This window comes from Hyperolius riggenbachi, chromosome 6, assembly GCF_040937935.1.
Source record: "Hyperolius riggenbachi isolate aHypRig1 chromosome 6, aHypRig1.pri, whole genome shotgun sequence".
In the NCBI taxonomy this organism is placed as follows: domain Eukaryota; kingdom Metazoa; phylum Chordata; class Amphibia; order Anura; family Hyperoliidae; genus Hyperolius; species Hyperolius riggenbachi.
In genome coordinates this window covers 36279197-36304135 of record NC_090651.1, presented here as the reverse complement: position 1 = coordinate 36304135, position 24939 = coordinate 36279197, and the positions used below count along the sequence as shown (strand labels likewise).

The following is a 24939-nucleotide window of genomic DNA, read 5'->3' as shown; positions in this document are numbered from 1 at the left end:
GCTGCCTCATTCCAGTCTGTCCTGTCTATGAACACTTGCTGTCACTGATTCGTGACTGGTTATCAAGTATTCATTCTGTCCCTCTGTCCTTTCACTCTGTCCTGTATGTATGCTTACTGTCACTGGGAGTGACTATGTTTAGTAAGCATTCATCCTATTCCACCTATCCTCTCCTCCACTACAATTAGGGATCTCCTAGTTCCATGATGGCGTCTAGTGTGCGTTTCTCCTCCACATCAGAGTGTGGATTCCACACTGATTGTGGAGAAGATACCACCAAGCCTAACAGCCGCAATAGTCTATCTGGAAAAATACCGTATTTTTCAGACCATAAGACCCACCAAGGTTTAGAGGGCAAAAACCAGGAAAAAAAATACTAAACCTGGTGCACCCATGGCCCAGGAATGTCTTGTCTCTACCTAATCTGTTTCTATCTGAGCTACACTGGCCAGATACACTAACCACTCCTGCCCCCACCAGCTACAATAGCTACCCTATGCTAAACATACACTTCACCTTGCTACACTACTAAAGATATGCACATAAATACACATATATGCCATGTCACCAGAACGCAACTGACATTAGTATTCCACAGCTACACTGTATATACATCATCATGTTATGCAATATTTAAAGAGAACCCGAGGTGTGTTTAAAAGAATGTTATCTGCTTACAGAGCCTGGATCTGCCTATACAGCCCAGTCTCTGTTGCTATCCCAAACCCCACTAAGGTCCCCCTGCACTCTGCAATGCCTCATAAATCACAGCCGTGCTGTGAAGCTGTGTTTACATCTGTAGTGTCAGTCTCAGCTGCTCCCCCGCCTCCTGCATAGCTCCGGTCCCTGCCCCCGTCTCTTCCCTCCAATCAGCAGGGAGGGAAGGGATGCAGGCGGGGACCGGAGTTCTGCAGGAGGCGGGGAGAGCAGCAGACTGACACTATAGAGATAAACACAGTCAGCTCTGACAAGCTGTTTGTCAGCAGCGTGGCTGTGATTTATGAGGGATTGCAGAGTGCAGGGGGACCTTAGGGGGGTTTGGGATAGCAACAGAGGCTGGGCTGTATAGGCAGATCCAGCTTCTGTATGCAGATAATATTCTTCAAACCCACCTCGGGTTCTCTTTAAACGTTCCATGCATCATCAACTCTAAACAGTATAAGCCAGACATCAACGATGAATGAAAGACCCTTCTGTCTATCACTCCCTTCTTATGCTTGTGGCAGCCACTTCTGAGAGTGCTTACCTGCCTGGACTATAGAGATCCCGACTGTGGAGCAGATGTCTCCTATTCCTCCAGAAAGACATGCTGGCTGCTACACAGACATCTCTTCCATAATCCTCTCTGTAAGCAGTTTCCACCTTCCCAGGCAAAGTCTCCCAGAAGCCAATGTAGCACTTCTCACAGGTGGCCACTCAATTCCCTCTTAAAGGGATACTGTAGGGGGGTCGGGGGAAAATGAGTTGAACTTACCCGGGGCTTCTAACGGTCCCCCGCAGACAGCCTGTGTCCACGCAGCCACTCACCGATGCTCCGGCCCCGCCTCCGGTTCACTTCTAGAATTTCAGACTTTAAAGTCTGAAAACCACTGTGCCTGCATTGCTGTGTCCTTGTTCCCGCTGAGGTCACCACGAGCGTACTGCGCAGACACAGACCATACTAGGACTGCGTAGTACGCTCCTGGTGACATCAGCGGGATCGAGGACATGGCAACGCAGGCGCAGTGGTTTTCAGACTTTAAAGTCTGAAATTCCAGAAGAGAATGGGAGGCGGGGCCGGAGCATCGGGGAGTGGCTGCGCGGGCACAGGATGTCTGTGGGGGACCATTAGAAGCCCCGGGTAAGTTCAACTCATTTTCCCCCGACCCCCCTACAGTATCCCTTTAACCTCCTTAGCGGTAACCCCGTGCTAGACGCGGGGTAAGCCGCCGGAGGGTGCCGCTCAGGCCCTGCTGGGCCGATTTAAATAATTTTTTTTTTGCTGGACGCAGCTAGCACTTTGCTAGCTGCGCCAGCACCCCGATCGCCGCCGCCGCGCGCCCGATCGCCGCTATCCGGTGCGGCGCGCGGCCCCCCCCCAGACCCCTGCACTGCCTGGCCAATCAGTGCCAGGCAGCGCCAAGGGGTGGATCGGGTCTCCAAATGACGTCCCGACATCGGTGACGTCATCCCGCCCCGTCGCCATGGCGACGGGGGAAGCCCTCCAGGAAATCCCGTTCTTTGAACGGGATTTCCTGATCGCCTATCGCCGGAGGCGATCGGCGGGGCTGGGGGGATGCCGCTGAGTAGCGGCTATCATGTAGCGAGCCCTGGGCTCGCTACATGATTTAAAAAAAATAAATAAAAAAAAAACTGCTGCGCTGCCCCCTGGCGGTATTTTTCATACCGCCAAGGGGGTTAATGTGTGTCTCCCGGAGCCCTATCAATACATGACTTTCAGTGTCCTCTCAATGTGTGACCCGCGGGCGTAGCGCACAAGTGGTCATGTAGAGAGATGGGCAATAAATAGGATGGAAGCATGAGGTGAGGCAAGACAGGAGACGTGCAGCACAAGACCTTAGACAAGAAGGTGGATCGGGAGAGCGGGATCGATGAGCAGGAGCGGGACCGGGAGAACAGCACCAAAGATAAGGAGAGCAGGAGCGGGACCAAGGACTGGGAGAGTGGGACCAAAGATCAGGAGAGCAGGAGCGGGACCAAGGATCGGGAGAGCAGCACCGAAGATCAGGGCAGGAGGACGGAGGACTGGCACCGAAGATCGGGAGAGCAGGAGCGGGACTGAGGACCAAAATAGCACCACTGAGGACCGGAAGCAGAAGACAGAGGGCCGGGAGTGCAAGGCGGAAGATCAGTAGTGCAAGGCTGAGGGTCAGGAGAGAAAGTCAGAGGATTGGGTGCGCGCTAGCTGGATGGGTAAGCGCTTCTGAAATTGCCCCAGGGATTGTGTGTGTTTGTGGAGGGATGGAAGGCTGAGAGTCAGGAGAGGAAGGCGGAGGATCGACTGCGGGCAAGGTGGATGGTTAAGCGCTTCCGTGTTTGTCCCAATGATTGTGTGTGTTTGTGGAGGGATGTAAGGCTGAGGGTCAGGAGAGGAAGGTGGAGGATGGGGTGCGGACAAGCAGGATGGGTAAGCACTTCCACAGTTGCCGCAGGGATTGTGTGTGTTTGTGGAGGGAAACACCCAGCTACATTCAGCCCATAAGATGCAGGGATTTTTTCCCCCCACTTTTGGGGGAGAAAAAGTGCATCTCAGGGTCCGAAAAATACGGTATGCGTCCAGTGTTGCTATGGCGGGTGCGGGCACTCCCGCTGCTTGTTCATGGCAAGATTTACATGGTGGCAATTGGTGAAGGCAGCCCCGAGCCAAAACAGAAAAAATACACCTTTATTTCCAAATAATATATAGTCGCCATACATTGTACTAGCAACACAGTTTAAACACTCTGCGGCTACCTAAAGCAGGATGATGGCCGCAGAGTGGCTCTCTCATTCCTCAGGAGCAGGATTAGATGGGAGCTCGCACTTGCACGAGCACCCATTAGTAAACTGAGCTGGCTGCAGTGATCAGCCTGCCAGCCTGCGATCGGAGCTGGCAGGCTGATTTTTTCATTTACAGGAGGAAAATCATGTATGTAGCGCTGCAATCTCCCACAGCGCTGTACAGGGGACAGCCTTGTCACTTAACTGCCCTATGGAATTGCTCACAATCTAATCCCTGCCATAGACATGTGTCTATGTATGTATCAAGTGGTGTATGTAACGTAGTCTAGGGGCAATTTAGGGGGGAGGGAGGTAAATGAAAAAAAAAACACTTTTTTTTTTTTAAAATAAGGTCTTTATTTTATTAATAAAAAAAACAAAAAACGCAGCAGCAATCAGAGACCACCAAAAGAAATCTCTATGTGTGAGACGAAAAAAGGGGGTAAAATTCATTTGGGTGCTAAGTTGTATGGCCGAGCAATAAATCAGTAAAGTTGTAAAATACTGAATTGTAAAAAATCGCATGGTCACTAGGGGGGTATAAACCTCTGGTCCTCAAGTGGTTAAAAGTTATCACGGTCGAGACGAAAGGGCAAATTAAATGTGTGGGTTTTATTTATAGTAGCATTGCTTATTTTAAAACTATAGGGCACAGGTGTCGAACTCCAGGCCTGGAGGGCCAGATCCATGCCAGTGTTTAGGATGAACTGAGAAAAAGAGGAATGTGTTCTAACTGATGGATCACACCTTGCCTGATTCAGACCCATCAATTAACTTGAGCTGTGTCAAAAATGTGTGAGGACCTCTGCCCTCGTAGGACCGGTTTGACATCCCTGCTATAGGGGATGGAATTCGAGAAATAGTATATTTCATTTTTTATATGTTTTCCCCTTTAAATTGCATAAAAAAATTAATAATTACTAAAAAAAAAAAAAAAAGTATCACCCACAAAAAAGCCTAATTTGTGGCCAAAAAAAACAAGATATAGATCATTCAGGCGTGAGAAGCAGTGATAAAGTTATGGCCAAATAAATAGGAGCGCTGACTGGTGAAAATGGCTCTTGGCAGTAAGGGTAAAATGGCCTGTGGGGTGAGGCGAGTCAACAATTTCAGCTGCCTGGCCACAGAAGCGTGGGCAAGGAGGTTTGTCCGGGGTAAAATGTGTTAAAATGTTCAGACTCCGAGTAGGTCAACAAACTCGTCACTCGTCTCCATAGTCACAAAGCACGGCGCTCCTGACGGTTCTGAGCAGCGCCGCTTGCCATTTTTCAGCCAGCGACGACTGCCTGAGAGCCATTCACATTGAGTAAACGTTACCTCCAGCGTAAACGGTCTCCAAGGTCCATTTCCACTGGCGCTGTAAACTAAGAAAATAGTTTTCGGCGTATCCGTTTGGTAAGTTATTTGATCGCGGCGGTGGAAACGTCTCAGTGCCCGCTGAGAGCTGTTCTTGAAGAGCATCCAGAGGTTGTAAAAAGAGGAACATAAATCTTTCCTCTTCTCGTTTTTTTTTATAGAACGTCAGGCAGCACGGGCAATATTCTGTGCTCGCGGGGTTACAGCTGAGAGGAAAGATTCCGCTGGATTTTAATTGTACCAAGTCCCACGTTCATTGTGAAGGTTCTCCGTAACAAAAGAGCCTCTCTCGAATGGAACACAGACATTAGGAACAAAAGTGTAATTAAAGCGCTTTTTTGTTTGGGGACGGCGTTCATTTGCTTGATTTGAACTTAATTACAGAGGTCGCGGAATTTTTAAGCAGAGAAGGAAAAAGAGAAACGGTTGAATTGCACATTCAGCCTTTTACAGGAGATGTGAAAGGTCCCAAGACAGCCGAATAGCTCTCCTGTATACTCTACACAGCACTGCTAATCACATGGCGGACAGGAGACATGGAGGGATGTACAGTCTGTTCCCACCATCGTTTAGAGACGCTTGCTTGCAGACTATAAAATAAAAAAGTTTAAAAGATCTGTTTGTGGCTTGTGCTTCGCATCTAGACCTTGTTTTCCCCTTATGGACCAGAGCAGTTTTGACATTTTATCTATGTCCCTATTTAATCAGCAATAACTTTATCTCTACTTGTTAACTAAAAATGAATAAAAATAAGCAAGCTTTCGGCCTTGCAGCCTTCGACGGGCTTCAATCCTGTTTGCTTGCAAGCTGGTGGTACAGACAGCTATATACATGCAACATCAAAAGGGAAAACAGATATTTTCTTCAAGCATAAATACATGTCATTAAGATGCCTTAATTCAAACAGAACATCTAAATGGGGTTAGAGGTTGTTAACTGAGATAAGGATCCTTGTTTACTCCATGCTCACAGACCTGGGATTAGGATTGACCCAGAGGTATCGTAAATTCTTAGTTCACAAGTTCAGCTATAATGGCTAAGAAAGTTCAAATATCATCAGCCTCATACCAATATAAAACGTTTTTGTCCTTATTCAAACCCTTCTCCACAGCTTTGAACCAATTTATAAATTTTGTTTCTACTATTAATCGATCATTTGACGTTTTGAAGCCACCCTTCAGGGCAGTGACACGAAGATCATTCATGCTGTGTCCGTTGGACAGAAAGTGTGTAGCAACTGGAAGTTCAGATTTGGCATCGTTAATAGTGTGCCTGTGTCCATTCATACGTTTGCGCAGAGTTTGTCCAGTTTCTCCCACGTACAGAACATTAGGGCATTTAGCACACATGATCAGATATACCAGATTGGTGGAACCACAGGAAAATGTGCCTTGTACTCTGTACTCCTGTTGTGAACCTGGTATCGTTACCCTGTCAGTGGAGTAAATGTGTCTGCAGGTCCCACATATTTTTTGTCGGCAGGGTGATGTTCCGTTTTGTTGAGGCCTAGTCAAAGAACTCCTATAATCATCTGTTTTAGATTGTGTGGTTGCCAATATGACAAGAGGGGAGGTTTAGGGAATATCTTTCTCAGTCTGTGATCCTTGTGTAAAATGGGATGAAGTTCCTTAGCAATCCTCCTTAAGATTTCCAGGTGTGGGTTGTAGGTGACAACCCAAGGGACACGTTCCTCTTTCTGGTTTTGCTTATATTTCAGGAGTTCAGTCCTGGGGATGATGCTGGCTTTCCTGATTTGGGCCTCAGCCATAGGAGGACTATAACCTCGTTTAATGAAAGTGTTCTTAAGGACTGAACTCCTGAAATATAAGCAAAACCAGAAAGAGGAATGTGTCCCTTTGGTTGTCACCTACAACCCACCCCTGGAAATTTTAAGGAGGATTGCTAAGGAACTTCATCCCATTTTACACAAGGATCACAGACTGAGAAAGATATTCCCTATAATAGGGCCTCAACAAAACGGAACATCACCCTGCCGACAAAAAATATGTGGGACCTGCAGACACATTTACTCCACTGACAGGGTAACGATACCAGGTTCACAACAGGAGTACAGAGTACAAGGCACATTTTCTGTGGTTCCACCAATCTGGTATATCTGATCATGTGTGCTAAATGCCCCAATGTTATGTACGTGGGAGAAACTGGACAAACTCTGCGCAAACGTATGAATGGACACAGGCACACTATTAACGATACCAAATCTAAACTCCCAAACTCGGTCCAATGGACACAGCATGGATGATCTTCATGTCACTGCCCTAAAGGGTGGCTTCAAAACGTCAAATGATCGATTAATAGCAGAATTTTTTTTTATAAATTGGTTCAAAGCTGTGGAGAAGGGTTTGATTAAGGACAAAAACGTTTTATATTGGTATGAGGCTGATGATATTTGAACTTTCTCAGCCATTATAGCTGAACTTGTGAACTAAGAATTTACGATACCTCTGGGTCAATCCTAATCCCAGGTCTGTGAGCATGGAGTAAACAAGGATCCTTATCTCAGCTAACAACCTCTAACCCCATTTAGATGTTCTGTTTGAATTAAGGCATCTTAATGACGTGTATTTATGCTTGAAAAAAATATCTGTTTTCCCTTTTGATGTTGCATGTATATAGCTGTCTGTACCATCAGCCTGCAAGCAAACAGGATTGAAGCCCGACTAAGGCTGCAAGGCCGAAAGCTTGCTTATTTTTATTTATTTTTAGTTAGCCAATAAATGGTATCATCCTGATTTAAAACTTCTTGCTTTTACTGATGGCTAACACGGTACAATACCCTACTGCTACTACTTTATCTCTACTTATGACACCTAAATAAAACATATTGTTGTTTTCCAAGACAAAATAAACTTTCATTGTATGGCATTTTTTCCCTCGAACAATTGTGTTTTCTATGCATTTTATTGGGAAAAAGAGGGGAAAAAAACACACTATACCTCAATTTTACCAATTCCAGTTTAAAAATAAAAAGTGCTACTGTAGATAAAAAACCCAAATTGCGTTTGGCTATTTCTACAATTTATCACAAAATTTAGATTATGTTTCTGTCACAATTTATGGTGAGGATATTTGATTGAAATCTGAAATAATGCTACAGTGTGTATGCTTCACTATGAACTGAGAAAATAAAAAGTATCTTTAAATGGTAAAAAAATAAATCTTATTGCCTCAGGAAACATATATTCCCTTTCACCAATTAGTGCTGCAGCGGATAGTGTCGGAGGTGTGCACAGGAGCAAGCCCAATCGTACACAGCTGTGCTTCAGCTGCAAGACGTATATATCTACATCCTCATGCAGGGCCGGTTCAAGTAACAATTGGGACCTAGGGCGAAATTATCCTGGGGGCCCCCCCAACAGACCCCCCCCCCCCCACTAATGACCAAAAAGCGTCATAAGAGGTCCTTTGTTGCAGTCAAATTTCCCACCTGGGCCCCTGAGCTGGCTGCTGACCCTCCCCAATCACCTCCCAACTTAACAGACTCTGCAGAGTCCCTGGGGAGCATCAGTTAAGATGGGGAGGGACAACTTGGGGGCCCCTACAGGCTCTGGGACCCTGGGGCAATTGCCCATTTTTTTCTATGGTACCTCCGGCCCTGTCCTCATGGCTTACCTTAGATGAAGTCACAGAGGATGAAGACATACTGTAGCGGAGGCTAAAGTGGTTAAATGCTTATGGTGTAGAATATATCACAATCTGCAATGTCGTAAGGTCTATTGGGCCAATCAAAGTGCGGGGATCAAGTCCTTTAAAGCTACTGGACCAGCAGGGGTTCAGGGCAGGATGAGTGGAGCACCTGTTAATGGCAAGGATCGGGTGTAAGTTACCAGCGCTTGCTATGCTGCACTACCGTAGCATAGCGTACACTCCTCTGATTAAGCTTCATTACGCACGCTATGCTGCCACTAGCACGTGTAGCGTGCAGGGACTTCAAATTAAAGGGTCCCTCCGCCGCATACCGTACCAGGGACACTCGCGTCGGGTGTCAGGCTCCCACTTCCTAAACGGGGCCGCTCTTCGTCATTACGCCGGCCGCTGTGCTTCATCACGGCGCCCGGCGTGACAGTACTGCGCATGCGCGGCCGTTTCGCGCATACGCAGTACTGTCATGCCTGCCGCCATGATGATGCGCAGCGGCCGGCATGATGACACGCAGCGTCTCTGATCAGGAAGAAGAAGCCCGACACCCGGCGCGAGTGTCCCCGGTGCGGTATGCGGTGGAGGGACCGGGAGAAGAGCCAGGAGGACGCCGAGGGACCTCCCGACCTACGGTGGGCTGGAGAAAGCCCCAAGTGAGTACCAATTTCATTTATTTTTACTCCTCAGAGTCCCTTTAAGGCGTGCTGGTGTAATAGCGCAAATAACAGGAGTTTATTACTACAGTGAATCAACCCCATTGTTATTTAACTTCGCCCATAAATTAGCGCGCAACTTCAAATGTATGCCTTACAGAGCATAAGTTATCAGCAGTTATTGGTAGTAGGTGTTCAGTGTTCACTAACAGTTAAGGTGGCCATACATTAGGCGAATTGGCGTCCGATCGACCATCCGATTTGATTGTTATAATTGTAATCGGATGCCAATCAGTCTCACCAAGTGCAAGCCCAATCGACAATGCAACTAATTTTGCCTTGAGATTGGTCGCCCGTCTGTCTTCCGCTGCTCTTCTATTAGCTGCATGACATCATCATCAGGGCATGACTCACTGGGGCGTAGCGTCACACCGGCAGTGTGTATGCGGCTAATTGAATGTCGGCGGAAGACAGACAGGCACCGCAACACAGGACAGGTAATGTATATACACACACTTACAGCACATTTATACATTACATACATACACATAGGCGGGCGAGGTGGCGGATACAGCAAGCTCAGCCACTTCCTGAGAGATTTCAGCATGAATTTGATGGGGAATCGTCCTGGGGTCTATGAGTAGAGGACAGATCTCTCTCCGATCAGATTCGATTAGAGAGAGATTTGTGTCTTGGTCGAATCTGCCCATCATCGCTAGGTGTATGTCTACCTTAACGCAGATCTACATACTTTTTTTCTATAAACACCATAGTTTGGCTCTGTACTATGTGCCAAAAACAGGTAAGACTTACATCATCGATAATAGAGCAGGTTTCTTCCTCATCCACTTTCCCCGGGAACCGGATCCTCATGTCCCGCAGAACGTGCAGAGTCTGCCGTGTCAGCTCCTCTTCTTGGTCTTTTGTTAAGTGGTGTAAACTGGCTTCATTCTGTAGGCATAGATGGTGAACAAACACTATTAGATAGGCCACAACTCACTAAGATCATGCTGGTGATAAGAAGACAAGTGAAAAAACGTATCACCACACACTGATCTGTATTTTAAGTATTAATTCAATAAAGAAGCATGCCGTATTAACATGTAGTGATAAGCTTTCACAGTGAGAATGTTGTGTTATCACTCCAGGCCTTAAAGAGACTCTGTAACAAAAATTTCATCCTGTTTTCTACCATCCTACAAGTTCCTAAACCTATTCTAATGTGCTCTGGCTTACTGCAGCACTTTCTACTATCACCGTCTCTGTAATAAATCAATATATCTTTCCCCTGTCGGACTTGTCGCCCTGTGTCTAGAAGGCTGCCAACTCTTCAGTGTTGTGAATCTGTGATGCACACCCCCCTCCGGGCCCCTCTATGCACACTCCCGTGTGTGTGTTATTTACATTAGCCAGCTTTTCTCTGCTCTCTTATCTTTTACAAGCTGGATAAATCCTCTGTTGTGAAAGGAGTCACATGCTGAGGAATTACAGACATGGGCAGAGCTGTCTGCAGGAAGAAACAATCAGCCTGTAACTCTTCAGTGGGTGAGAGCTGCAGGGGGAAAGAAACACACAAATGATCTCGAGATTCAAAAGGAATGCTGTATACAGCCTGCTTGTGTATGGATGTATTTTCTATGTGTGGACATACTGTACATCAACCTACTTCCTGTTTTGGTGGCCATTTTGTTTGTTTATAAACAAACTTTTTAAAACTGTTTTTGACTACTTTTAATGCGGCGGGGAGCGGCAAAATTGTGACAGAGGGGAATAGAAGATGTCCCTTAATGCACTGGTATGTTTACTTTTGTGCGATTTTAACAATACAGATTCTCTTTAAGTAATCAGCTCTATAATTATTCGCACATGCAGTAGATTGGGAGGGGAAAAGCACACGCAGACAGGATGTAGCTCCACCCCTTCTGCTGCCAGGACGATTACAGCTAAGCTGTCAAGGACAGCCAGGGTAGGAGTGAGAGGCTGTGGCTGTGTAGCTGTGTGTGTGTGTGTGTGTGTGTGTGTGTGTGTGTGTGTGTGTGTGTGTGTGTGTGTGTGTGTGTGTGTGTGTGTGTGTGTGTGTGTGTGTGTGTGTGTGTGTGTGTGTGTGTGTGTGTGTGTGCTCAATGTCGCTCGCTCCCTTCCTCTCTGTGTGCCTGCTGTGTATATTTCTCTCTATGCAGAGTCTCCTTCTGCATAAACTAGTAAAAAATAAAGCAGACAGGTCAGAATGCTTCACTTTCATTGCAGTCTGTAGTAACACTCCACTTAATGACAGCTGAGCTCAGGCCAGGTGATAACTTCTCACACACGTAGCACTTGCATTCCTCTCTATGAATTAACAGCCTGTCTTTAACTTTAGAATTCTGTCTATATTTTAAGGATTGAAAACTTAAAGAGACTCAGAGCTGGATTACATTAAACGTTTTATATATACCTGAGGCCTCCTCCAGCCCCATATGCTCCGATCGCTCCCATGCTGCTGTTCTCAGTCTTCTGCAGTGCCGGTACCGCATCCCCACACTTCCGTCACTCGGAGTAAATTAAGTAAATTATAGTAAATTAAGAGAATTCTGTTCCTGGTGGGAACCATGTCTTTAGCCCACAGTTTAAAGCTTAATCTTAAAGTGAACCAGAGACGAAGCACCCTCATGTATTTCACCATATATATCAGTGGGAACATTAGAGAAAACACCTACCCTGCTCTCTGTTTCATCCTTCACTGCTCAGCCTGCTTATTAGCAGCCCTGATAAATTCCCGACTGAGCGTTCAGTCTGGCTTTGCTCAGGAATCATTATAGCTGAGTCTGTCTTCTCTGATGTCTTTTCAAGCCCAAGCCTGCCCTCTTCTGGTTCTGCTTTCCTGTTCTGTATACTTGCAGCATCACAGAGAGCTGTGATGAGATGGGAGGAGCTGCTAATGTAAGGGTATATTGAAAAACGTTTTTTTATCTATATTTGTTAATCATAAGAGGTTTTTAGAAATAGTGATTTCATTTTGCACAAAGCCCACTAAATAATATGCTTTTCTGATGAACTGTGTTTTGCGTGGAGTTATAGTAAAAAAAAACACAAAAGACGGCACACCAGAGCGGCGAAAATACCAGGTATTTTATTTCTTTTGTAAAATCTATCAGGGGATATGTTTATTTTGTGCCAAAGCGTTCATCTCTGGTTTCCTTTAACTTTTTTTTTTCTTTTCTCCTCCAATCGCTGAGTCACCTCAGCCTTACTTGCAAATACAAGTGAGCAGAGGATCATGTTTCAGCTAGGCAGCTTAAACACTGCAGTCTGCTCAGCTAATCAGTGAGAAGCAGGAAGGTGGGAGGGTCTTTGGCAATAGCACAGAAAAGAGCCTGGGGGAATGAGAAAATATAATAACAGCAGAGAGATTCCTGAATAGATTGGAGAGCTTGTACTTGCAGGGAGAGATTTCTGGCAGCATTTTAAATGCACTGCAGTGTTTAACCACTTCACCACTGAAGGGTTTTACCCCTTGAGCACCAGAGCAATTTTCACCTTTCAGCGCTCCTTCCATTCATTCATCTATAACTTTATCATTACTTATCACAATGAAATGAACTATATCTTGTTTTTTTCGTCACCAATTAGGCTTTCTTTAGGTGGGACATTATGCCAAGAATTATTTTATTCTAAATATGTTTTAATGGGTAAATAGGAAAAAATGTGGGGAAAAATTCCTTATTTTTCAGTTTTCGGCCATTATAGTTTTTAAATAATGCATGCTACTGTAATTAAAATGTATGAAATGTATTTGCCCATTTGTCCCGGTTATAAAACCGTTTAAATTTTGTCCTTATCACAATGTTTGGTGCCAATATTTTATTTGGAAATAAAGGTGCATTTTTTTTTCAATTTTGCGTCCATCCCTAATTACAAGCCCATAGTTTATAAAGTAACAGTGTTATACCCTCTTGACATAAATATTTAAAAAGTTCAGTCCCTAAGGTAACTATTTATGAATTTTTTTATTGTAATTTTTTTTTTTATTACAAGAAAAAAAAATGGGGAGTGTGGGAGGTAATGAGTTACTTTTTAGTGTAAATCTAATGTGTTTGTACATGAAAAATGCTTTAGGGTGTAGTTTTACTATTTGGCCACAAGATGGCCACAGTAACTTTTTGTTTATGTGATCTGCAAGCGTACAGGAAGTACACTTGCAGGAAGTGTTATGAGGTTGGGAAACTGTTTTTTTCTTCACAATGATCGCTGCTTCTCATAGAAGCAGCTGATCACTGCAGGGGCTTAGCTCAACGAACGGGAACGTTTTTTCCCGTTCATTGATCTCCAGGCGAGCGGGCGACGGCGTGCACGAGAGCGGGAGCATGCGCACAAGCGAGCGGGAACGCGGGCAGCAGCGGAAGCGCGGGAGGTATGGATATCTCCGTCCCTGGGGGTGAAAGGATGGAAAAAGGGACGGAGATATCCGTATGGCTGGGGGTAAAGTGGTTAAATAGAATTTGGTTTTGTGGCTGACAATCCCACTTTAAATAAACATGTATTATTTAATTGAAGGAGGGAAGCAATTGTTTACATAGATTTACAACCTGTCCCTACTCTCAGCAGTGCCCACATTCTCTCAGGGCCGGTTCTAGACTTTTTGTCGCCTGAGGCAAATTTGAGAAAGACCCCCTTCCCCCTCCGGACTTGCCGCCTGAGGACATCATTTCACCCTGCCTCATGGGCGAACTGGCCCTGCATTCTCTACATAGCAGGTCCATGCTTCCGTGTCTGTCACTCACCAAGGTTGGGTACATATTGGCACAGGTCCCCGTATGTGGCACGCGGTTTGAAGTAGAGCTGCGGTTCAGGGAGTTGGTCCGGTTTCCAGAGGACGGCCTGGACACTTGCGCTGCCATCTTGGATGAGAGAGGTCGGTGCTCCACATGGGAGGACGGTGCGTTGAGAGCCGTGATGGAACGAGGACAGCTCACGGAGCGACGGATGGGGGTTGAAGATGACGGAGAAGAATAAGAAAAGGGCCGGGTTTTGATGGGAGGCTTACAATGTATTCTACCTGCAAAGAAGGACACAGATAGCAAGAAGAGTTATTCTATTAGAGATGTAATCATCACAGCTACCTTACTGTATTCATAACATTTTATTAAGTGGTATGATGCCAATGCAGTATGATACCAAAAAAGCAGTAAAGACATTGGGTTAACCACTTATAGTCCCACGCCGTCCTCCCGCGGTGTGCCGTTCAGCTGCAGTGAGCCCCGGTAACAGGCTCAGTGACGTCAGTCCGGGTCTACTGCGCAAGCGCAAGAGGTCTGACTGGCATTGACCGAGCCTGATACGGAGCTCACAGGCAGACCGCGGGAGGACGACGTGGGACTTAGATGTGTTTATGGGGCGGAAGGAAGCCCCAGGTAAGTATCAGAGCTTTAGTTTAATTGATCTCTGAGTCTCTTTAACCCTCCTGGCGGTATATTAAAAACCGCCAGGGGGCAGCGCAGCCGTTTTTTTGATTTTTTTTTTAAATCATGTAGCGAGCCGAGGGCTCGCTACATGATAGCCGCTGCTCAGCGGCATCCCCCCAGCCCCGCCGATCGCCTCCGGCGATAGGCGATCAGGAAATCCCGTTCAAAGAACGGGATTTCCTGGAGGGCTTCCCCCGTCGCCATGGCGACGGGGTGGGATGACGTCACCGACGTCATGGACGTCGTGACGTCTAAGGGAGTCCCGATCCACCCCTTGCCGCTGCCTGGCGCTGATAGGCCATGCAGCGCAGGGGTCTAGGGGGGGGGGCTGTGTTGCGACGCGGATAGCGGCGATCGAGCACGGGGCGGCGGCGATCGAAGTGCTGACGCAGCTAGCAAAGTGCTAGCTGCGTTCAGCAAAAAAAAAAAATTATGCAAATCGGCCCAGCAGGGCCTGAGAAAACCTCCTGCGCGGCTTACCCCGAACTATGTCCGGGGTTACCGCCAGGAAGGTTAAGGACCACAAGCTTACACCCCCTAGTGACCAGGCTATTTTTTACAATTCAGTGCTCTGCAGCTTTAACAGCTCGCTGCAGGGCCACATAACTGAGCATTCAAATGAATCCCCCCCCCCCCATTTTTCACAGAAAGCTCTGTTGGTGGGCTCTGCTCGCTGCTCCAGGCTTTGTATTTTTCTAATTAATTTGTTATTTTATTTTTAATAAAAACGTTTCTTTTTATTTCTCCCTCCCCTCGAGGACCAATCAGGGCAATTCTCTATGCTAGGCGTCAGCCTATGAGAGGGGATCCCGTTCGGAGCCTCTCCAGGGGACAGGCAATGACAGGGCTATTCCCAGTACAGCGCTGCGGTAGATTGCATCACTGTACAAGCAAAATGAACGGCTTTTTTTTTTAAAAGTCCGCCAGCAACGATCGACGCTGGTAGACTGTTGACGGAGCAGATCTCCGTCATTCAAGTGGGGATGCAATCCCCGCTGATCTCCTCCCCCAGGACTTGACGCTAATCGGGCGTTAGGCAGTCCTGGGGAAGTACCTTGCTGCTGCCAATTGGCGTTAGGCGTTCGTTTGTATTCAATTTATTTAGATTAGGCCCGGTTCACATTAGTGTTTTTTTTTTCTGGAACGTAACCGGAACATATACTGTACAAACGGAACGGATGTGAAAGGATCCAATGTTAACCTATGGATCCATTCACATGCGTCCGTTGGTACGGATACGTTCCATACTTTCCCGTCCCCGGATCAAAAAATTGCTGCAGGCCCTAATTTTGCCCAGCGGAACGGATCCAGACAAAAAAATGCAGCAGCATTGGGGCAATGGAAAACGGAACGTTTCTTCACACTAGTGAAGAAATGGACCATTCCACGGGGGATGGGGGCATGGGCCGACGCGAACCTGAGCGACGGGAGGGTGAGCGAGGGTGCAGCAGCTGGGCGAGGGAGGGTTTATACATGCCTAATCTTCTGTAGCAGCCGGCAGTAGAGGTTTCAGTCTTCTTCCGAATCATGTGACTACATGACTTGTCACATGACGCGCTGTGTAGTCACAGCGGAAGAAGAGGAAGCCTCTACCACCGGCTGCTACGGAAGATTAGGTATGTATTGCTGAGTGAAAACGGATCCGATCAATCATTGATCAGATCCGTTTTCACTATGTGAACCGGGCCGCGGACAGAGTCATCCGGATCCGGTAAAGCAGAGACCGGATCCGCTCACCGGATCCTTTTGGCTCCAAACGCAGATGTGAACCGGGCCTTAGGGTTTAGTGCATAGTTTTGCATCTGATTTGAATTCAAGGTGTGGGGGGTTGTTGGGGCGCTGCACAGTTCTGTTGGTCTCATTTCAGTTGCAGCCTTATTGAGCGCTGCCAATCCTTTCCCTGTTCTTTAGAAAAATATAGTAACACAGATCTGTACATCAGCCTTAAAAGAGGGAAAAATAAGGAAGAAAGAGGGACAAGGGGATTTGGCTCCTAAAGAGGGACTGTCACTCTGAAAGAGGGACAGCTGGGAGCTATGTATAAAGCTTTGTGATGATCTCCAACAAGCTCTGCCAAAGGTAGAACTTTATAAAATTAGAGGGACCATTAATGTAAGTAAAGTCACCCCACAGTACATGCCTGCTTGCACAGAAGCAAGATTTCCCAGGCTGGGCCCACAGGTCACCCTGTTTGAGTAAAATTGGCCTTGGCACTCCAAAACGAAGAACACAAGTGAACGGGCTCTTCTGATGAAAGTTTCCCCAAGAAGCTTGATATAAAATCTTGCCTGTAATCACAGAGGAGCGCGGGGAGGTTCCGGGATGCCAATCCCATCCAACGCTGGATGAATAAACGGCTCTGACTGTGTTTGTGTAAACAGACACGCTACATTTTGCATGGTAAGGCTTGCGGTTGATTAATGGTCACCGGGACGCCGGCTGCAGCGGGGGCCGCGAAACGCGAGTCTGAGGAATGCAATTAAACGGCAATCTCTTACAAGTTAAACATGACAGATGCACCTAGTCCACTATCTGGAATTCATTGGCCTTAAAGTGTAACCCTACCCTTCAGGAAAAAATGACACTGTAGACTAGGGCCGTGACATAAAGAACACTGTAAATACAGCATGTTACATAATTGGTCTTACTAAGGATTATGTACATTTATAATAAACCTTTCACTTTTCAGTTCTAAACAGCCCCCATCAGCCTCTTCTCTATTTCATCACTTGCTTTTAGAGCACTGGTGTCAAACTCAAATACAAAGTGGGTTCTGTGCTGTCTAGTGGTCTTACCTCCCTCCCCTATCCAGTCCCCTGATGTTTAGTGGTCCTCCCTCACTCCCCTATACAGTTTCCCTGGTGCCTAGAGACCTCCTCCCTTCCCTATACAGTTTCATGCTGTCTAGTGGTCCTACCTCCCTCCCCTATGTGGTCCCCTGGTGTCTAGTGAACCTCTCTCCCTCCCCTTTGAGTTTAGCTACATGACTTGTGGAATCAAGAATGCAGACCTAATATACTGTACAGTAAAGATTCCAGCCTGGCATATAGCTCAATGAAAATACCAGATTTACAAAGGTTCTCATGAGTTGAATACCACTGGAGATCAAAAGTAATCTGTGAAACATGGCCTAGGTTTAGTAAACCTTGTTTAGTATTTGGTGAGAAATATTTTTGGGTCTTTTCATATTATTGTGGGATTTGGTGAAAAGTTGGTGCATTTGTGGTTGTGTGGTTATAGTAGCACACGAACATGTGACACTGAAGACTTTGACTCAGATGACGGTTGCAAACTAGCACCACCTAATGGCAATCATTAAAAAAAAATCAGACCAGATTTGTTGGATCACTGGTGTTTTCACCATCCTTGAGGAATCTAGTGTCGATGCTGGATTCCTTTCTAGTTCATGAGACTGGAACTAAGCAGTTCATGAGACTGGAACTACGACTAAAACTATTGACACATGATGGAGCAAAGGAAAAATGTACAATGGTCACGGACTACCATGCCCATGACCTGGCAGTAGACCTCGGATGACGGTCTCAAAGGCTTTAATTATCTGAAGGACCCTACTTTGGAATGTCTTAACAATACTTACTGGACCTTTCCAGAGACTTGTACTTCTTCTCCTCCAGGTCATAAGAAACCTTCTTCTCCTTCACCAGTTTTATCTCCTCATTTTCTGAGCTGCTGTCGGAGCCAGAGCTGCTGCTGTTGCTGCTATAGCTTTTCTTCTTGGAGGTTGGTGTGCATTCTGGCATAGAGGACAATGTCTGCAACAAGAATGGCTTCATTAATAGGACAGACGGTAATCAGGATAATGGCAGCTCTAAACCTACTCTTCACGCTGAGGGACTCCGATGATGAGATCACTGCAGCATGATGCTCATTTCTATTGCAATCTAGCAGAAGGATTTTCCATTTATTTGACATCACAGAAATTACAAGAGGTGGAGCATGGTGCACTCATAAGGTTTTGTAATAATGATATCAAACTCTGCCAAAGTTAACTATATTGGAAGGTAATCCGGATGTCTGCAGCACTGCAGATATCTGAAGTCAACCTCTGAGGACCTCCGCTAGGAAAAGATTTACTAGCTTGAGTTTTCTATAGGTAACTGCAGCTTCTCCACAAGGGCTCCTCCCCAAGATTTTGGGGGGCAGAGGTTATGTGGTAACATTATTGCACTCTGCTCAAGCCTACAAGGGGCGAGTGAGATCGAGTTTTAAGGACCTAAGAGATCTACAAAAACAATTATCTTCAACCTGGAGCAGACCTACATTCACTCTGTGGTCACACAAAACCACAATTTATTCCAGAAGTGAGAATTTATCAGGAACAGAAATGAATGAGGAGTAATTTCCCAATTACTCCTTCTGCACATTGAAGGTGTGTACCGGGCACTTTGCTGGCTCAGACCCACATAACAGTTGCTCCTGTTTTAGATGAAGTGGGTATAGACAATGGAAACGCGTTGCTATGTGGTGTTACGAATACGCAATTTGCAAGGTTTTTTTACAGAAAACCGACTATTTTGACTTTACTCTACACACATAACAGGAAGTGTGCTCTCTACGCATCTCTCTAGCCGGAGAGTTAGGTAGAGGGCGCACTTCCCTTGCGCTGACTGACCACGACTGGAGGAAGTTACCGGACCCGGTACAAGAGCTGCAGGCAGCGTAGGACGGCGGCGTGTGAGCGTTCCATTCAGATGGGGCTGGAGGAAGCCCCAGGTATGTATAAAACTTTTATTTTTTTCGTCTCTGGTATGCTTTAAGGAGCTTTCCACTGAAGAACAATGTTTTGTCTTTAACAGTTTGAAAGCTGTTCTGCTACAATATTTTGTGGTAGTAGAGCAGGGGTCTCAAACTCGCAGCCCGCGGGCCATTTGCGGCCCTCGATACAATATTTTGTGGCCCTCGCCGGCAAAAGCTTCCTTATAGTTCGCTTCAGTGCTCCCAAGTAATCAGCTGCATCCCCGCCGCTAAACGAGGGCTGCAGAGCCCCCAAATCGCCCGGGGGGGGCAATCCGCCGGCATTTCCTGAAAGGGGCAGAGCTTTCAGCTTCAGCTCTGCCCTTCCTGATGTCAATCGCCGCACGGATCGCCGCCTCTCCCCGCCCCTCTCTGTGAAGGAAGAGTGAGAGGGGCCGGCAGAGGCGGCGATGCGCCGCGATTGTGAAATTCCTTATGCGGCCCAGCCTCATCCTGACTTTGCCTCCTGCGGCCCTCAGGTAAATTGAGTTTGAGACCCCTGATTTTATGCTGTAAGTAATCTTTTACAACAAAGAGGAAATGCTGAGTTTTATACCACTTTAAGAAAAAGATGAAAAATTATCTCCTAGGAAAAAATCATAGGAGAAAAGTGAATTAAAAAAAGGGCCCTAATGTTTCTCGACACTGCTCTATATATACCCGCTAGTTGTTTTATACAATGAGTACTTCCTATAAGGTATATTCTGCGCTTGTGTATTACTTGTATCACACTTGACCATATCATGCAAACTATGCACACTGTTTGTATCACTTTAATTGTAAAGTACTTTGAAAAAAAAGGATTATAAATATATAAATCAGTAATAGAAACATATACCAGTGTGTCTGAGCACAGTGTGTTTGTACCCAGGTGTGCCGCTGACAGTAGTGCGTTCGCTGGACACTCATTCTTTTGGAAAGTTTGGATTTTCATTATTTTGTGATGTGATTAAGGTGTCAGTTTATAAAGTTATTTACCAGGCTGGGGAAATAATGAGGAAGAATATGTGCCACACTGTTACATTTATCTCAAAGCTGGAAATTCTTTGACAGATTTTATCTCTTAATTAGTCACAGCTCAGACCAGACCTTGCACAGTGTGTTATTATTATTATTTTTTTATATACACAGATCAATAAAGTTTATTAACAGCTGTTTTTTTCATATCTGCTAAAAGCGTTAATTAACGGACTGTCCTTCAAGACTTTATTGATAAAGTTTCTTCGGGCAACTTCTTCTTTTACTTTATCAAATCGACAAGAGATATTGATAAGCAGGGAGCATGCAGGCCAAGATGGAAGCCACAAGGTCGGGGGCTGCAATCACGTTCATAAAAATATTTTCAATGTGTACCTCTTACCGTCTGAGGTTTGGATAGAGGCTGAGGCTTTAGGTTTTTAATTCCTCTAAAGGAGGTACTAAATATAATTGAGTATAAGCCTAATTGTTGGGCCAAAAAAGGCTTATACTCGAGTCACTACTCTTTTAGTAACCCCCACAGTGCCCCCACTATATGCACAGTGGTGCATCATCTGAGGGAGACCACACAATTGACATTTCCATGGGAGGTCCCAGCTAACCTCATCTCGAGTCGTAGCCTTGGAAGTCAGACAGGGACAGTGTCTACTGAGTGGTGAGAATCCTCGCATTCCTATACCAAGTTTTAGACACATGACTATGTGGCTCTGCAGTCCTTGCTTTATCTTTATGCCAGCTTAAACTTTGCAACAGGAGTTCTTTGCATGCCCATCTCCATTGTAGGCCTATGTTCTGGCTTATAATTGCAATCTGCCAAATTTATGCTGCTTTTCTAATATATGGTTGTGGCTGACCACGGCTGTGAGTGGCATTGTGGTTGTGGCTTTTGCCACCCCCGGCTTATACTCGGGTCAAACATTTTGTTTCCCGCTTTTTAAGATAAAAGTTTGGGTGTCGGTTTATACTCCAGTATATGCAGTATATTCACAAAAGGCAGATAGACTTAACACGTGCAGACAACTTATGTTGAGTATAGTATACTGTTGGAAGTATCAACAGGATTATGATTTAAACTTCAGTATAGTAAAATAACCACATGATATCACTGTGTGTAAAAGGTAATGATAATCTTATGGGATAACCTTATGGGATTGTTATTTCCTGTATTTTCTCTGTGTTTCTCTCTGTTGTAAGTAAGCTGCATTATTTAATAGTCGTGTATTATATATCTCTGCATGTTTTTCGTCAGTAAAGAGTTCTAACTTGGTTATACTGGGTGCCTAGTATCTGCATGTACAGACCACTCACCATCATCTACCAGGTTTGAGCAAGTGGCACAACATTAATGCATGCAACAAAGATTAAATGATGTCTAATACCACTTTATCACCCAAACTATTACGAACATACAGTAAGTTTCATCTGATTGTCTGGTCAAATCTTAGTTGATAATCATACCATAACTATAACATACCTCCCAACTTTTTGAGATGACTTCTGACTTTTATTATCTCAACTGTTCCTGAACTATTTACTTTTTCTCTGCCAGAGGAGAGGTCATTAGTTCACAGACTGCTCTGAAAGAATCATTTTGAATGCTGAGTGTTGTGTAATCTGCACATATTAGAGAATGATGCAATGTTAGAAAAAACACTATATACCTGAAAATAAAAATATGAGATTTTATTTGCTGCTAATCTTCTAGTAATTATTCATAGTACCCAACCAATTCATTATATCATATATTTTTTTTCGCTTCAGTGTCTCTTTAAAACGTATTTTATTTATAAGGTGAGAAAGTATTATCTAGGAGAAAAAGTGAATAGAGTTATTCTATGGGCCGCTAGGTTTCACAAATGCACTTTAAAGTGGACCTGAACTCTTGCACAGGACAGAAGAAAAACAGAGAAATGCACCCTGTATGTGTTTAGAGAGTTTAGCCAAATTCCAACTCATATGTGAGTAAGCACAAATGATCTCTCAGCTCTGGAATCTCATCATTCCTCAGCAGATCAGTTAATTTGTAAACACAGGATGTTAATCCTATATCTGCTTCCATGAAACCAGGAAGTAGACACACTGCAGATTTATTGCTGGAGTTCTGTAATTCTGTAAGTTATAACAAAGACTTTTTTTATTTAAATGTTATTATGCTATTGCTTATCTTTTAGAGCAGAGAGGAAGTTCTGAGTTCAGGTCCACTTTAACTACCTAAAGACCGCCCCACGCCAATGGGAGTGGACGCGGCGGCAGCCGAAGGACCGCCTAACGCCAATTGGCGTCAGGTCCTGGAGCCGGCTATTGAAGACTATCGCGTGCAGGCTGCGCGCGCATCTCCTTCTCGGGGGGCAGAGCTCCGCCCCGCCTTCAGTCTCCGAGCGCCAATTGCCACTCGGGAGACTGTTAGATGGTGTAATCGCCGTCTATTTACATGTACAGCGCTGCGATCGGCAGCAGCACTGTACTGGGGACAGCCGTATGACACGGCTGTCCCCTCCATAGGCTGGACTGTGATCACCCTGATTGGCTGGCGGTGGGAGGGAGGGAGGGAGCAGGGGAAAATAATTTAAATAAAAGCTATTTTTATTTTTAAAAAAAGGAAATAAATATTTATATATAAAAAAAAAATAAACAAATGTGGAGCGATCAAACCCAGAGAGCTCTGTTGGTGGGGGGGAAAGGCGGGGGGGAATCACTCGTGTGCTGTGTTGTGCGGTCCTGCAGCTTGGCCTTAAAGCTGCAGTGGCCAATTAGGGAAAAAACAGGCTGGTCTTAAGGGTGGTTTAACACTGCGGTCCTCAAGTGGTTAAAAGACAACACATATATTTCCTTTAGTGCACCAAGTGTTTAGCTTTGTAACGCCTGTTGGAAATGAAGCCTCATTATGATTCCAGTCAGACATGAGGAGGAGAGAGAAGAGTATGGCTCACACATGATTAACACTATTTTACATCCATTTGATGAGCATTTAATGACTAAAGAGCTCTCAGCAGGTTGCTATACTAGCTCCAGTCATGAATGAAGCTATAGGACTGTGAAAACGCCAGACGTGCACGCTTTCATCTCCTCAGTATTCCCAGAGGTCCTGATTGATGGGCGGCTGGTACTCTGCCTGCGCCAGACCGTCGAGGCCACACAGCCAGAGAACACGGCTCACCGCGGCTCAATTGACCAAAGTTCACATTTTCGCAATAAAAATGCCCCTTGGATGTCACCGTTTCAGCTGAGGCCTAACCATGTTATATTTCAAACAACACTGAACCGACAGCACAAAGAATGGATATTTGGCATCAGAAGGTTACAATATTTCTTAGGCCTAAATTGCACAAGTGACATACCGTCACTTTAAATCACCTGATCATGCAACTAAACTCTCATGACTTTAATCATGGTTGGTTGCGCTCGGAGGGAACAATGGACCCCCTGCGGTGAATCGCACGCACCACGAAGCTGCGATTAATTCACCATTAAGGCAGAGTAAAGTCAAATAGAGAACGCCGCCCAGCATGCAGCAAAGGCATGATAATGATAACATGACAATGTTAATTCCATAGTAACCACACAAAGTGTACTGCACATTCTGGCTGATTCAATTGCTCTGATCGAATCTGATGGGGATCAATTGTCCCCTGCATGTTGACATACCTCCCAACTTTTTGAGTTAAGAGAGAGGGACTCTTTAAAGAGAAACTGTGATCAAGGATTGAACTTCATCAGTAGCTGATACCTCCTTTCCCATAAGGAATCTTTTCCTTTTCACAAACTGATCACCAGGGGGCTTCTATATGGCTGATATTGTGGTGAAACCCCTCCCACAGTGTGATGTCAGGACCATGGTCCTGACATCACACTGTGGGAGCCTTGTTGCATTGTGGGAAATAACAGCTGTTTCCAACTGCCAAAAATGCATCATCTCCTTCCAGTGACATCACCTGTCAGGAGTAAAGATGTCGCCATGTGATAAATGTCAGAATGTACACCAGGGAGAGGAAAGATTTTAAAATTGGCAAACACAGACTAAATCATTTATAAATAATTATAGTAAAAATTAAGCACTTTTTTCATTATGTTAATTTCATTGCAGTTCCTCTTTAAGACACGCCCCTCCCATGCCTCTAGACACACCCCTGTCACACCCCTCGTCATGCTTATGCCAAAAAAATTCAGACGCAAAAAATGTCATTTTATTATTCAAACCCCGCTGGTCCTTTCTATCATCATTAGTTTTATTTCATAATAACATTTAAAAGAAATGTATTAATTTGAACGATGAGACTCAAGTTTAGTGGTAATTTAAAACCTATTTCAGGAGAAAAATAGACATATTTACACAGATCTGTACATCAGTCCCGAAAGAGGGACAAATGAGGGAGAAAGAGGGACAGTTGGGAGCTATGTGTTGGGGCGGTCCATTTTCAATTGATAACACAAAGTTTATCTACTGGAAGGAGGGATCCAGAATGTTGGGAAATCTTTGCAGATTGCGCACTGCAACTGCGCACAACAGACCGTCACCCATGTCAACAAACGACCGATATCGAGAGTCAGTCTTGACACATCCTGTTGGATTTTTTCAACCATCGATCATTCATCAAATGGAGTGTGTACAGTTAATT

General features: G+C 45.3%; 1 protein-coding gene across 6 annotated transcripts in view; it reads right to left on the bottom strand.

Annotated features, from left to right (window-relative positions):
- Window positions 1-24939, bottom strand: part of TTLL7 (tubulin tyrosine ligase like 7) — a 314533-nt gene that overhangs the window by 100327 nt on the left and 189267 nt on the right. For all 6 annotated transcript variants that reach the window (XM_068239147.1, XM_068239151.1, XM_068239146.1 and 3 more), the window contains exons 15-17: window positions 18189-18363; window positions 13910-14184; window positions 9963-10100 (exon numbers count right to left, since the gene is read on the bottom strand). In XM_068239147.1, the coding sequence (XP_068095248.1) occupies window positions 9963-10100; window positions 13910-14184; window positions 18189-18363 (588 nt within the window). The remainder of the gene's footprint in view (window positions 1-9962; window positions 10101-13909; window positions 14185-18188; window positions 18364-24939) is intronic.